This window comes from Salvelinus sp. IW2-2015, linkage group LG23 (assembly GCF_002910315.2).
Source record: "Salvelinus sp. IW2-2015 linkage group LG23, ASM291031v2, whole genome shotgun sequence".
NCBI classification, from domain to species: Eukaryota; Metazoa; Chordata; class Actinopteri; order Salmoniformes; family Salmonidae; genus Salvelinus; species Salvelinus sp. IW2-2015.
Window position 1 is genome coordinate 33,164,228 of NC_036863.1, and position 14,275 is coordinate 33,178,502.

A 14,275-nucleotide genomic window follows, 5' to 3' on the forward strand; every position below is an offset into this window, starting at 1 on the left:
CTAGSCTATAAGCCTGCCGCTTATAATAAGATGTAGATCTACCAAGAGAGTTATCATCGGTATTATTCGTAGCAGTCTATTTACCACCACKAAACGAAGCTGGCACTAAGACCGCTCTCAACCAACTCTATAAGGCCATAAGCAAGAAGAAAATGCTCACCCAGAAGTGGRGCTCCTAGTGGCCGGGGACTTTAATGCAGGCAAACTTAAATCCGTTTCACCTCATTTCTACCAGCATGTCACATGTGCAACCAGGGCGAAAAAATCATAGACCACCTTTACTCCACACACAGATGCATACAAAGCTCTCCCCTGCCCTCCATTTGGCAAATCATACCATAATTCTATCCTCCCTCCTGATTCCTGCTTACAAGCAAAAACTAAAGCAGGAAGTACCAGTGACTCGCTCAATACGGAAGTGGTCAGATGACGTGGATGCTACACTACAGGACTGTTTTGCTAGCACAGACTGAAATATGTTACGGGATTCATCCAATGAAATTGAGGAATACACCACCTCAGTCATCGGCTTCATCAATAAGTGCATCGATGACGTCGTCTCCACAGTGACTGTACGTACATATGCCAACCAGAAGCCATGGATTACAGGCAACATCTGCATCAAGCTAAAGGCTAGAGCTGCCGCTGTCAAGGAGCGGGAGACTAATCTGGACGCTTATAAGAAATCCCGCTATGCCCTCAGACGAACCATCAAACAAGCAAAGCGTCAATACAGGATTAAGACTGAATCCAACTACACCGGCTCTGACGCTCGTCGAATGTGGCAGGGCTTGAAAACTATTACGGACTACAAAGGGAAATCCAGATACGAGCTGCCAAATGACGTGAGCCTACCAGACGAGCTAAATGCCTTTTATGCTCGCTTCGAGGCAAGCAACACTGAAGCATGCACGAGGGCACCAGCTGTTCTGGATGACTGTGTGATAACGCTCTTGGTAGCCGATGTGAACAAGACCTTTAAACAGGTCAACATTCACAAAGCCACGGGGCCAGACAGATTTCAGGACGTGTTTTCAAAGCATGCGCGGACCAACTGTCAAGTGTCTTCACTGACATTTTCAACCTCTCCCTGATCGAGTCTGCAATACCTTCATGTTTCAAGCAGACCATCATAGTCCCTGTGCCCAAGGAAGTGAAGGTAACCTGCCTAAATGATTACCGCCCCGTGGCACTCACGTCMGTAGCCATGAAGTGCTTTGAAAGGCTGGTCATGGCTCACATCAACAGCATCCTCCCGGACACCCTAGACCACTCCAATTCGCATACCACCCCAACAGATCCACAGATGACGTAATCTCAATCTCAATCGCACTCCACACTGCCCTTTCTCACCTGGACAAAAGGAACACCTATTTGAGAATGCTGTTCATTGACTACAGCTCAGTGTTCAACACCATAGTGCCCACAAAGCTCATCACTAGGCTAAGGACTCTGGGACTAAACACCTCCCTCTGCAACTGGATCCTGGACTTCCTGACGGGCCGCCCCCAGGTAGTAAGAGTAGGCAACAACACGTCTGCCACGCTGATCCTTAACACTGGGGCCCCTCAGGGGTGTGTACTTAGTCCCCTTCTGTATTCCCTGTTCACCCACAACTGAGTGGCCAAACACGACCCCAAAACCATCATTAAGTTTGCTGACGACACAAAAGTGGTAGGCCTGATCACCGACAATGATGAGACGGCCTATAGGGAGGAGGTCAGAGAATTGGCAGCGTGGTGCCAGGACAACAACCTCTCCCTCAATCTGAGCAAGACTAAGGAGCTGATCATGGACTACAGGAAAAAGCGGGCCGAACAGGCCCCCATTAACATTGACGGGACTGTAGTGGAGCGGGTCGAGAGTTAAGTTCCTTGGTGTCCACATCACCAACGAACTATCAATGTCCAAACATACCAAGACAGTCGTGAAGAGGGCACGACAAAACCTTTCCCCCCTCAGGAGACTGAAAAGATTTGGCATGGGTCCCCAGATCCTCAAAAGGTTCTACAGCTGCACCATCGAGAGCATCCTGACCGTTTGCATCACCACCTGGTATGGCAACTGCTCGGCATCTGACCATAAGGCGCTACAAAGGGTAGTGTGAACGGCCCAATACATCACTGGGGCCAGGCTTCCTGCCATCCAGGACCTATTTAATAGGCGGCGTCAGAGGAAACCCCATAAAATTGTCAGACTCCAGTCACCCAAGTTATAGACTGTTTTCTCTGCTACCGCACGGCAAGCCGCACCGGAGCGCCAAGTCTAGGACCAAAAGGCTCCTCAACAGCTTCTACCCCTAAACCATCAGACTGCTGAACAAATCATAAAATCGCCCCCGGACAATTTACATTGACCCCCCCCCCCTTTGTACACTAGCTGTTTGTTTGTTACCTGTGCATAGTCAGTTCGCCCCCACCTACATGTACAGATTGCCTCGACCTGCACTGACTCAGTACCGGTGCCCCCTGTATATAGCCTCGTTATTCTTATTCTTATTGTGTTACTTTTATATTACTTTTCACTTTGGTCTTCTTGGTAAATATTTTCTTCTTCTTGAACTGCACTGTTGGTTAAGGGCTTGTAAGTAAGCATTTCACGGTAAAGTCTACACTTGTTGTATTCGGCGCATGCGACAATTTTTTGATTTGATTGACTTTTTCCACATTTTGTTACGTTACAGCCTTATTCTAAAAATGATTAAATAGTATTTCCCCCCATCAATATACACACAATACACCATAATAACACAGCAAAAACAGGTTTTTATAATAAAAAAAACTACTTAAATATCACATTACATTAGTATTCAGACCCTTTACTCAGTACTTTGTTGAAGCACCTTTGGCAGCGATTACAGCCTCGAATATTCTTGGCTATGACACTACAAGCTTGGCACACCTGTATTTGGGGAGTTTCTCCCATTCTTCTCTGCAGATCCTCTCGAGCTCTGTCCGGTTGGATGGGGAGCGTCGCTGCACAGCTATTTTCAGGTCTCTCCAGAGATGTTCGATCGGGTTCAAGTCCGGGCTCTGGCTTGGCCACTCAAGGACATTCAGAGACTTGTCCCGAAGCCACTTCTGTGTTGTCTTGGCTGTGTGCTTAGGGTCATTGTCCTGTTGGAAGGTGAACCTTCATCCCAGTCTGAGGTCCTGAGCGATCTGGAGCAGGTTCTCATCAAGGATCTCTTTGTACATTGCTCCGTTCATCTTTCGGGGGGGGGGTGTATGCCTGCTCCCCGTAAAGTGCTGATGTCAGCCTGGCTAGACCAGGACAGGTGACTCACTGGCCAGGTCTAACCCTTACTCACAGTTCAACACAGGTGTGATCACTGAGCCAAGAGGAGAGGAACACCTTGTTCACCCCCTACTGGCCTGAAGCATATTGTGTGGATGAGAATAAACCCTGTAACCTTAGAGCTAAAACCATTGTCTCACCATCCTRAACAAGCTGAGAAGATTTTTCTGGAAATACTGTATCTAAGGCAAGAACATACTCCAGAGAGGTTCCTTTTCGAGTAACAAAAAACATTCAGTTGCTTACAGATATGTTCGACTATCGTTCCGGGTAACATGCAACGTGTAGAAGCAGGCTCACCCAGTTGGAAGGCTTACAGGAGGGCTGTCACAGGGAGGCTTTTTGCATCACTTGCAATTAAGCCCATAAGATACACACAGACCTGCAAGAAGCTCTCAACCTAATATCCACAGATCGGCTGGTTATGTAATATTATGTACATAATGAATACAAAGAGACAAGCTSCCTTCTTGGCTGAGTACACCCCCAAACAGTGAGCGTGCAGGCATGCAGCACTGGTGGATTCTGGGTCAGCTGTGCCTTCATGGTTCACACCATAGAGATCCTAGTATTGTAATTCCTAATTCTATGGTTCACATTGTCACTGAAGTGGGTCACAGCACCCAGGATGCAGCAGCAAAACTGCTTGAATGGCTGACTGATGGGAGTTGTACTGTAAAAGGAACTTGTTGGATGGAAGACATCATAAAGCTCCACTATAAGCACAAAAGCCCGCTGGCATCCCTGGTATTTAGTAGGCTGCATTTCTGTCCTATCCTGCTTGCCGTTTGTTCACAGGGCACAGACAGACCACTAGCCAATGAGTAAAAATAGAGCAAATGATGGAGGGAGAGCATGAGAGAGAGAGAGACAACGTAAGAGAGATGAGAGAGAGAGACAACGTAAGAGAGAGAGCATCAGAGAGACAACATGAGAGAGAGACTGCACATTCTGTGGATTGGGTGGTGCTGTATCTGGGGTTCATCCAGAGTGTGAGGAATGTGACAGGAGACTCTCAGCTAAAACAACACTGGTAAGTGGACAACAGAGCACCACTCTGCCCTGCCCTCTCCAGGCCTGGCCCCAGCCTAGCCAGTACATAATGCGCGTGCCTGGGGAGACATGCAGATACAGTAAAGCAGCAGCCAACAGTGGTGTGGTTGAGAGAGAGAGAGAGAGAGAGAGAGGAGGCTAGAGAGAGAGAGAGAGAGAGAGAGAGAGAGAGAGAGAGAGAAAGAGAGAGAGAGAGCGAGCGAGAGGAGATGAGGTTGCACGTCCTGTTAAAACTAACACAGCTCAAAAACGTAACTTCATCGAATCACGACCCGCCATAAGATATCAACAGTGACACCGGTTGGCTGCTATTTAAATTATCTGTGCCATTTGAGAAAGAAATTCATCGCTGCGTTCTAAGTACACATACTYTCCACATCATAGAAAGTAGCATAAATATAATAAAAAAATGTAATATCTTAATTTAAGATGATAGTAAATTAAGCAAACTCAGATTTTTTCAGAAATCACATACTTTTCACGCACACACTTCTAGGACTTACCTCAATGAGCTCAGGTCTCAGGTTGATGGTGCGCAGCCAGTCCCCCAGCCGTGGGTAACTGTCCAAGGCCTGAGGCCTCTCTGCCTCTGGCACTTTCTGCTTACACTGCAGCTGCTTACAGATGTACTTCATCAGCTTTACCTGCAGGGGGCAACAGAAAGGGCCACACAACAGATAAGGGAGGGGCAGGTTAGTGAGAAGAGAGGAGATGAGCCTGGATAAGCTAGCTGGGAGCAGGCCAGGGCCGGGGTCTGTAGGATATCTACTACTCTTCCCTGTGTTGTRGTCAACTGTGTAGTTTAGCGTGACAGGAAAATATAGGTGAATTGAAAAGAACCATGAGCCTAATGGACAGTCGAACATAACTACAGTAATTATGGCCTGCACAATTTGTATGCGCACTCGTTCTTTGCAGAAATAGTACATAGAAAACATGAAATACCAGGGATACATTAATTAGACATTTTAATCACGCTCTGATTATATGTTGCGGAATTCTTCTCTGTGCGTCATCCTTGCACATGCAAATCATTTAACAACTGATTAACTAAACAGAAAACCTACAATAGACACTATATTCACTGGTAAATGAAAGCCAGAATAAGACAGCCACTGACAATGCCAAGCCATGTTTACAGTATGTCTATGCTGGAGTTTTAGCCTATCCCAAGCCCCTTATCAAATATTGGACAAAGCCCCAAAAAATGTAATCCTATAAAACACACAGGGCTGCCCAAGAGACAACGAGGGAATGTGCTTAGGGCTGTTACGGTGATCGCAGTACCGCCACACCGGCGGTCACGAGTCATGACGGCAGTCAAATTCCACGTGACCGTTTAGTCATGGTAACTTGGCTTCTCAAAGCTGTGATGCTGTTGATGGCCATTAGTAGCCTACCAAACTTGCTAACTACCTGGTACTCAGCACTCTATTCTCATTCTAAATCACTCTGACATCAATGCAAATGTAATCGAAAATCTAAGCAAACACTTCTAGAGAGCCCATGAGCTCATGTTTTGCAACATTTCTATAGGCTATGCAATTGTATGAGAAAACAGAGTTGATGGCCTTTATTAAAAGGAGGATGTTCCCATTAGCTTTCACGGGAAAAGTGTCCTCCATTCGCTATTTAAGTGCATAGATGACATGTATTTTTCCCCACTGCCCCATGATAATMGTCCATTCTAAATCAAAACACATTTGACACATTATTTAGTATATGTAAAGACAAGATTAAATCAATAATATGTAATTGGGCTAACGAGTGGTGCAGCGGTCTAAGGCACTGTATCTCAGTGCTAGAGGCATCACTACAGACCCTGGTTCAATTCCAGGCTGTATCACAACCGGCCATGCTTGGGAGTCCCATAGGGCGGCACACAATTGGCCCAGTGTCGTCCGGATTAGGGTTTGGCCGGAGTAGGCTATCATTGTAAATAAGAATTTGTTCTTAACTGACTTGCCAAGTTAAATAAAAAGTTACAAAAAAAGAACAAAAAAATGATAATCTGATGGGTGACAATATTAGCCTATCACTTGTGAATGATATATTATCACTTGTGAATGATGCTTGTAAGACAAGAAAGAGCGCATGGCCTTTTTAGCGGCTTTTTCTAATCATAGCAGCACACCTCATGTAGCCTAGCCCATAGGCCTATATGTTTTGATAAGGTTTGTATTACAACTAATGTGGCCAAATAACTTCTTAAAATTAAGCACAATCCGGGCGTAGAGCATAACTGGTATACATAAGCAGCGCGTGAGTTTCAGGTTTGGGGAAGATAATTTTCACCATAAAAATGCATCTTTATAAGAAAAGCATTATATGCATAATCTCATTTGCAGTCACTTTTGAGAATGGTATTTTCCCGCAAATTGATAGCATTTTGGAACATTCGCGCTTATGGATTTATTGTGATGGTGTAGGCTACATGGATTTATTGTGATGGTGTAGGCTACATGGATTTATTGTGATGGTGTAGGCTACATGGATTAATTGTGATGGTGGAGGCTACAATGGATTATTGTGATGGTGTTGGTTACATGGATTTATTGTGATGGTGTAGGCTACATGGATTAGGTTGTGATGGTGTAGGCTACATGGATTTATTGTGATGGTGTTAGGCCTACATGGATTTAATTGTGATGTGTGTAGGCTACATGGATTATTGTGATGGTGTAGGTTACATGGATTTATTGTGATGGTGTAGGCTACATGGATTTATTGTGATGGGTGGGGTAGGCTACATGGATTTATTGTGATGGTGTAGTTACATGGATTTATTGTGATGGTGTAGGAACATGGATTTATTGTGATGGTGTAGGCTACATGAATTTATTGTGATGGTGTAGGCTACATGGATTTATTGTGATGGTGTAGGCTACATGGATTTATTGTGATGGTGTAGGCTACATGAATTTATTGTGATGGTGTAGGTTTAATGGATTTATTGTGATGGTGTAGGCTACATGGATTTATTGTGATGGTGTAGGCTACATGGATTTATTGTGATGGTGTAGGCTACATGGATTTATTGTGATGGTGTAGGCTACATGGATTTATTGTGATGGTGTAGGCTACATGGATTTATTGTGATGGTGTAGGCAACATGGATTTATTGTGATGGTGTAGGCACATGGATTTATTGTGATGGTGTAGGCTACATGGATTTATTGTGATGGTGTAGGCTACATGGATTTATTGTGATGGTGTAGGCTACATGGATTTTATTGTGATGGTGTAGGCTACATGGATTTATTGTGATGGTGTAGGCTACATGGATTTATTGGTGATGGTGTAGGCTACATGGATTTATTGTGATGGTGTAGGCTACATGGATTTATTGTGATGGTGTAGGCTACATGGATTTATTGTGATGGTGTAGGCAACATGGATTTATTAGACTTTTTAAACTGTAGATGTTACAAAGGTCTGCATCAGTGGCTTGTAGGCTGTGTGTGGAAGCCAGGAGATGCTAAACGTGTTTATGTTAATTAACGGTAAAGTACCGTGAGACCGGCAGTTATTTGCTTGACACATCACCAGCTGACAAAATGTCATGACTGCCACAGCCCTAAGCGGGCTTTACGGTCTTTGATGTTTGGACTGTGGTAGAACACTGGGGAGATTAAGCAGTTTCAGACACATGTATGGACACCCACACGCACACACAATCCTTCTCCCATAATGTGAGGAGAAGCCAATCTGAAACATTAATTATTCCAATCACGCAGACACACATTTATTAATTCTACAATGTGGCGTTTCTCCTCCATATATGTTCTCACACAGGCAGGCAGATATCTGACTGGATTTTATTTTACCCTCCCTCTCTCCTTTTTTTGCTTCGCCTCCAGCAAGCAGGGCTGTCAAGTAGATATAAATAGCTGTTATTATATGGAAGGGAACAGCGAGCTGGCCTTCTCATGAGGGTGTCTGCACCGCTGGCATGGCAACCAAGTGTCATTGGAACATTGCAGCCACTGAAGGCAGGGGCATAGTGACATCACAGTCCTGGAAGACGCAAAGTTCACAGTGAGGCTAGCAGACAGCCTCACAGCCATCACTGGACTGGCCCCCGACTAAACATACCTCCCCCTCAGTAACCATGTATCAACATGTCAGCCCATGAGCTTTTGTTTTTCTAGGTGCTAACCCAGGTATCACATTGTTCTTTCATCTGTTAAGACCGTGGGATCCATTTTTTTCTATTAAAAGACGTCATAGGCTGTTCACATAATAAACAAAACAGTGAGGATGCTTACATTGCAGAATATGTGAAAGCACTCCACCATGATCATCTACAAACAAACAGAGCACTGGCTACCACATTCATTTTCCAGCTCTGCAGAGAGGCTGGACAGAGAGAGACAGGCCGGACACAGACAGGCGGCTAGGGGGGAGAGGATATGCCCCCCCCCCTCCTCCCTTCTCTCTCCTTCCCCCTGCCTCTCTGAGAACAGGTAGTGGCAGCACCTCCGTGTTGTGGTGGCTGGTGATGACGCAGGGAGCAGGGCAGTCTGAGGGGAGAGAAGGCCTGTATAGCTGACGCCAGGGAGGAGCTCGCCCGCTGAGACGGCCCTTTCACCAGCACCCAGGGCAGCAGCTTGCTGACGCACAGCAAGCCATGTTACCATTGGGGCCGCTGGCCATTAAGCCAGTCATCCTTTACACACACACACACACACACACACCAACCCCCCCAGCCGCCTGTATCTGCTAATCAGCACTTTAATAAGTGAAGCCTCAGTAACTGGCATCTACATTTACATTTAAGTCATTTAGCAGACGCTCTTCTCCAGAGCGACTTACAAATTATAAAGTTCATACATATTCATCCTGGTCCCCCCGTGGGGAATGAACCCACAACCCTGGCGTTGCAAGCGCCATGCTCTACCAACTGAGCCACACGGGATTCTAGATTCTAGATCTAGATTCAGGGATGCCAAGTCCACCTCATCCTTCACCACAAACAGACCCCTGGGATATCAAGAGATGTTGTATGGAACATGACAGTGGAAAAATAAAACAGATGAGAGGGAAGCAAAAACACTATGAGCCACGTGGCATGTTAATGACAGTCTGAACATAGTGGTCTGTGATATAAACACCTCAGAAGTTGTCCAGAGGATGTCTGAAACTCTAGCATTACCACTACCTACTGCTGTACTTTAATATAGCAACATTATGAGGATACGGCAGGCTCCACTCCTTGTTCCGGCCTTCCCAGGTGACTACCGGATGAGTAACTCACAGCACTGTGGTATTAGTTTGCGCTGGCCTGGCCTTCTCAACTCCGTGCAGTGCTGGCTCCAGTATAGTGTGTCTCCTTATCTCCATCTGGGAGTGTCCATTACAGCAGGACGCCTTGGGCTGCAGGCCGCAACACGTGGCCATGAAATGAGCAGCGCACCGCCAGGTATCACTCTACTCCACCCACCAGCGTAGCCGCAGGAAGATGCATTTCACGGTCAAGTCTACACCTGTTGTATTCGGCGCAAGTGATAAATACAATGTGATGTTTTGAGTGGTGGGTGCTGGAAGGAGGGGTGTGCGGGGGGAGAAAAATCCCCTTTATAGTAAAGCATTGCATGCATCTATAATCGCATTTGAGTAGTGGCATACAAAGGAGCATACATGTTTTTGGGGATGTTTTATTTTTTCAGGGTCTGGGGGGAAAAAAATAAAAAGGGCCATTGCATTTAATTCAAAAGACAGAGTATTTTTTAATACCACACAAATGCCCAAATGTAGGCTACTGTGCAACTGACTATTCAGATAGGATGCAATTGTGAAACTTTCTTATTTATTTATTTTTTTAGAATCATTTGTTTTATCATCATCATCATCATTATACTTATTAATCTAAACCAGTTCTTTAATTATGCAAAAGGTGTTGTTTAATTCTGTTGGGACATATTCATTGGCTAAATTAAGTTCGAGCTGTCTTTTTAATTGTGCTCAGTATTTAGTTTAAGACAGGTTATACAGTGAGGAGAACAAGTATTTGATACACTGCCGATTTTGCCGATTTTCCTACTTACAAAGCATGTAGAGGTCTGTAATTTTTATCATAGGTACACTTCAACTGTGAGAGACGGAATCTAAAACAAAAATCCAGAAAATCACATTGTATGATTTTTAAGTAATTCATTTGCATTTTATTGCATGACATAAGTATTTGATACATCAGAAAAGCAGAACTTAATATTTGGTACAAGATCCTTTGTTTGCAATTACAGAGATCATACGTTTCCTGTAGTTCTTGACCAGGTTTGCACACACTGCAGCAGGGATTTTGGCCCACTCCTCCATACAGACCTTCTCCAGATCCTTCAGGTTTCGGGGCTGTCGCTGGGCAATACGGACTTTCAGCTCCCTCCAAAGATTTTCTATTGGGTTCAGGTCTGGAGACTGGCTAGGCCACTCCAGGACCTTGAGATACTTCTTACGGAGCCACTCCTTAGTTGCCCGTCCTCACATGTTGAAGTGTACCTATGATAAAAATTACAGACCTCTACATGCTTTGTAAGTAGGAAAACCTGCAAAATCGGCAGTGTATCAAATACTTGTTCTCCCCACTGTAAGTAGGCCTTTTGTAAAATAAATAACATTTGCCTATTGCTGTCATTTGTTGGGTACAGTAGGCAATATTCTCCTTCGTAGGTTTAAACCAGTTCAAGTGTTTTTTTTGCTTCTGTTGAGCCATTTTCTTTGGACAAATTAAGTTCCAACTGTAATGTTGTGTTTGCTGGTATAATATCTGCTCATATTTTCCAAATAACTAATGGCTCGACTTACTTTTGACAATAACTTTTGTGAAGGTTTGGTGTGGCTATTAGCTATTATACTGCAGGCTTATGATATGAAGGCAGTGCGCACCTGCGCTGCATCGGACTCCGACAGATGATCTTGAGGTGAGGAAGAATGTTTAAGCCTACCAGAGTTTTAATCCTTAATATTTAACAATATAATACTTTTCTTTATAAAAAATATTGTGATCGAAAAATTGCGAATTAGACTTTCTGTAGGCCTATATCTTCACACAGTAGCATATCTGACAAGGATAAAGAGATGTTGGTGTTGGTATGGTAGCATGCTGCCGGCATATCTCCATCTCTCGCTCTCTCTGGGGCCTAAGCTTCTCTTTATCTATATACTTAACAAAAATACAAACACGCAACAATTTCAAAGATTTCACTGAGTTACATTTCATATAAGGAAAATACACATACATACATACATAAACATACACATATATACATAATACATACACACACACACAGTTGAAGTCGGAAGTTTACATACACTTAGGTTGGAGTCATTAAAACTCGTTTTTCAACCTCTCCGCAAATGTCTTGTTAACAAACATTAGTTTTGGCAAGTCGGTTAGGACATCTACTTTGTGCATGACACAAGTCATTTTTCCAAACTTGTTTACAGACAGATTATTTCACTGTATCACAATTCCAGTGGGTCAGAAGTTTACATACACTAAATTGACTGTGCATTTAAACAGCTTGGAAAATTCCAGAAAATTATGTTATGGCTTTAGAAGCTTCTGATAGGCTAATTGACATCATTTGAGTCAATTGGAGTGTACCTGTGGATGTATTTCAAGGCCTCCTTCAAACTCAGTGCCTCTTTGGTTGACATCATGGGAAAATCAAAAAGAAATCAGCCAAGACCTCAGAAAAAATTTGTTGACCTCCCAAGTCTGGTTCATCCTTGGGAGCAATTTCCAAATGCCTGAAGGTACCACGTTCATCTGTACAAACAATAGTACGCAAGTATAAACACATGGGACCACGCAGCCGTCATACAACTCAGGAAGGAGACGCATTATGTCCCTAGAGATGCACGTACTTTGGTGCGAAAAGTGCAAATCAATCCCAAACAACAGCAAAGGACCTTGTGAAGATGCTGGAGGAAACAGGTACAAAAGTATCTATATCCACAGTAAAAACGAGTCCTATATCGACATAACCTGAAAGGCCGCTCAGCAAGGAAGAAGCACTGCTCCAAAACAGCCATAAAAAAGCCAGACTTCGGTTTGCAACTCCAAATGGGGACAAAGATTGTACTTTTTGGAGAAATGTCCTCTGATCTGATGAAACAAAAATATAACTGTTTGGCCATAATGACCATCGTTACGTTTGGAGGAAAAAGGGGGAGGCTTGGAAGCTGAAGAACACCATCCCAACAGTGAAGCACAGGGGTGGCAGCATCATGTTGTGGGGGTGCTTTGCTGCAGGAGGGATTGGTGCGCTTCAAAAATAGATGGCATCATGAGAAAGGAAAATTATGTGGATATATTGAAGCAACATCTCAAGACATCAGTCAGGAAGATAAAGCTTGGTCGCAAATGGGTCTTCCAAATGGACAATGACCCCCAAGCATACTTCAAAGTTGTGGCAAAATGGATTAAGGACAACAAAGTGAAGGTATTGGAGAGACCATCACAAGCCTGATCTCAATCCTATAGAAAATTTGTGTGCAGAACTGAAAAAGCGTGTGCGAGCAAGGAGGCCTAACAACCTGACTCAGTTACACCAGCTCTGTCAGGAAGAATGGGCCAAAATTCACCCAACTTATTGTGGGAAGCTTGTGGAAGGCTACCCGAAACGTTTGACCCAAGTTTACAAATTTAAAGACAATGCTATCAAATACTAATTGAGTGTATGTAAACTTCTGACCCACTGGGAATGTGATGAAGAATAAATCTGAAATAAATTATTCTCTCTACTATTATTCTGACATTTCAAATTCTTAAAATAAATGGTGATCCTAACTGACCTAAGAGAGGAATATTTACTAGGATTAAATGTATTTGGCTAAGGTGTATGTAAATTCCGACTTCAACTGTACACAACCACACCACACACACACAACACACACCACACACACACACACAACACAACACACACACACACACACACACACACACACACACACCACACACACACCACACACACACACACACACACACACCACACACACACACACACACACAACACAACAAAATATAAATGCAACATGTAAAGTGTTGGTCCCATATTTCATAATCTAAAATAAAAGATACCAGAATTTTTCCACACAGACAAAATGTTGTGGACAAATTTGTTTTACGCTCGAGGCGTCACTACAGACTCCCTGGTTTGAATCCGGCTGTATCACATCCAGCCGTGATTGGGGCGATGCCCAAACGGCCCAGCGTCGTCCGGGTTAGGCCGGGGTAGGCCGTCATTGTAAATAAGAATTTGTTCTTAACGGACTTGCCTAGTTAATTAAAAGGGTTCATATTTAAAAACTACAGATGAAATAAGTTATGACAAACTTCACAGGGTGGTGAAAGTGCACGGTGCTCTTGATGCTCCTTTCCAATAAATATTGAGGGTCTGATTCTGGTGACATGATGATCAATGCTTGACCGACGTTTGACAAATAAAAATATTCTCACTCTTTTCCATAATAATCTCATGTTCTAGACTACCTGCACTGTACCCACACAGCCTACCTGCACTGTACCCACACACGCCTACCTGCACTGTACCCACACAGCCTAACCTGCACTGTACCCACACAGCCTACCTGCACTGTACCCACACAGCCTACCTGCACTGTACCACACAGCCTACCGCACTGTACCCACACAGCCTACCTGCACTGTACCCACACAGCCTACCTGCACTGTAACCCACACAGTCTACCTGCACTGTACCACACAGCTACCTGCACTGTACCCACACAGCTACCTGCACTGTAACCACACAGCCTACCTGCACTGTAACCACACAGCCTACCTGCACTGTACCCACACAGCCTACCCTGCACTGTACCACACAGCCTACCTGCACTGTAACCACACGCCTACCTGCACTGTAACCACACAGCCTACCTGCACTGTAACCACACAGTCTAA

The 14,275-nt window shown here is 44.2% G+C and overlaps 1 protein-coding gene across 5 annotated transcripts in view; it reads right to left on the minus strand.

The window, feature by feature from the left end:
* The window catches only part of LOC111950722 (kinase suppressor of Ras 1), a 47,617-nt gene that overhangs the window by 14,558 nt on the left and 18,784 nt on the right, over positions 1-14,275 (minus strand). For all 5 annotated transcript variants that reach the window (XM_070434564.1, XM_023968551.2, XM_070434563.1 and 2 more), the window contains exon 2: positions 4,854-4,994. In XM_070434564.1, coding sequence (XP_070290665.1) covers positions 4,854-4,994 — 141 coding nt within the window. The remainder of the gene's footprint in view (positions 1-4,853; positions 4,995-14,275) is intronic.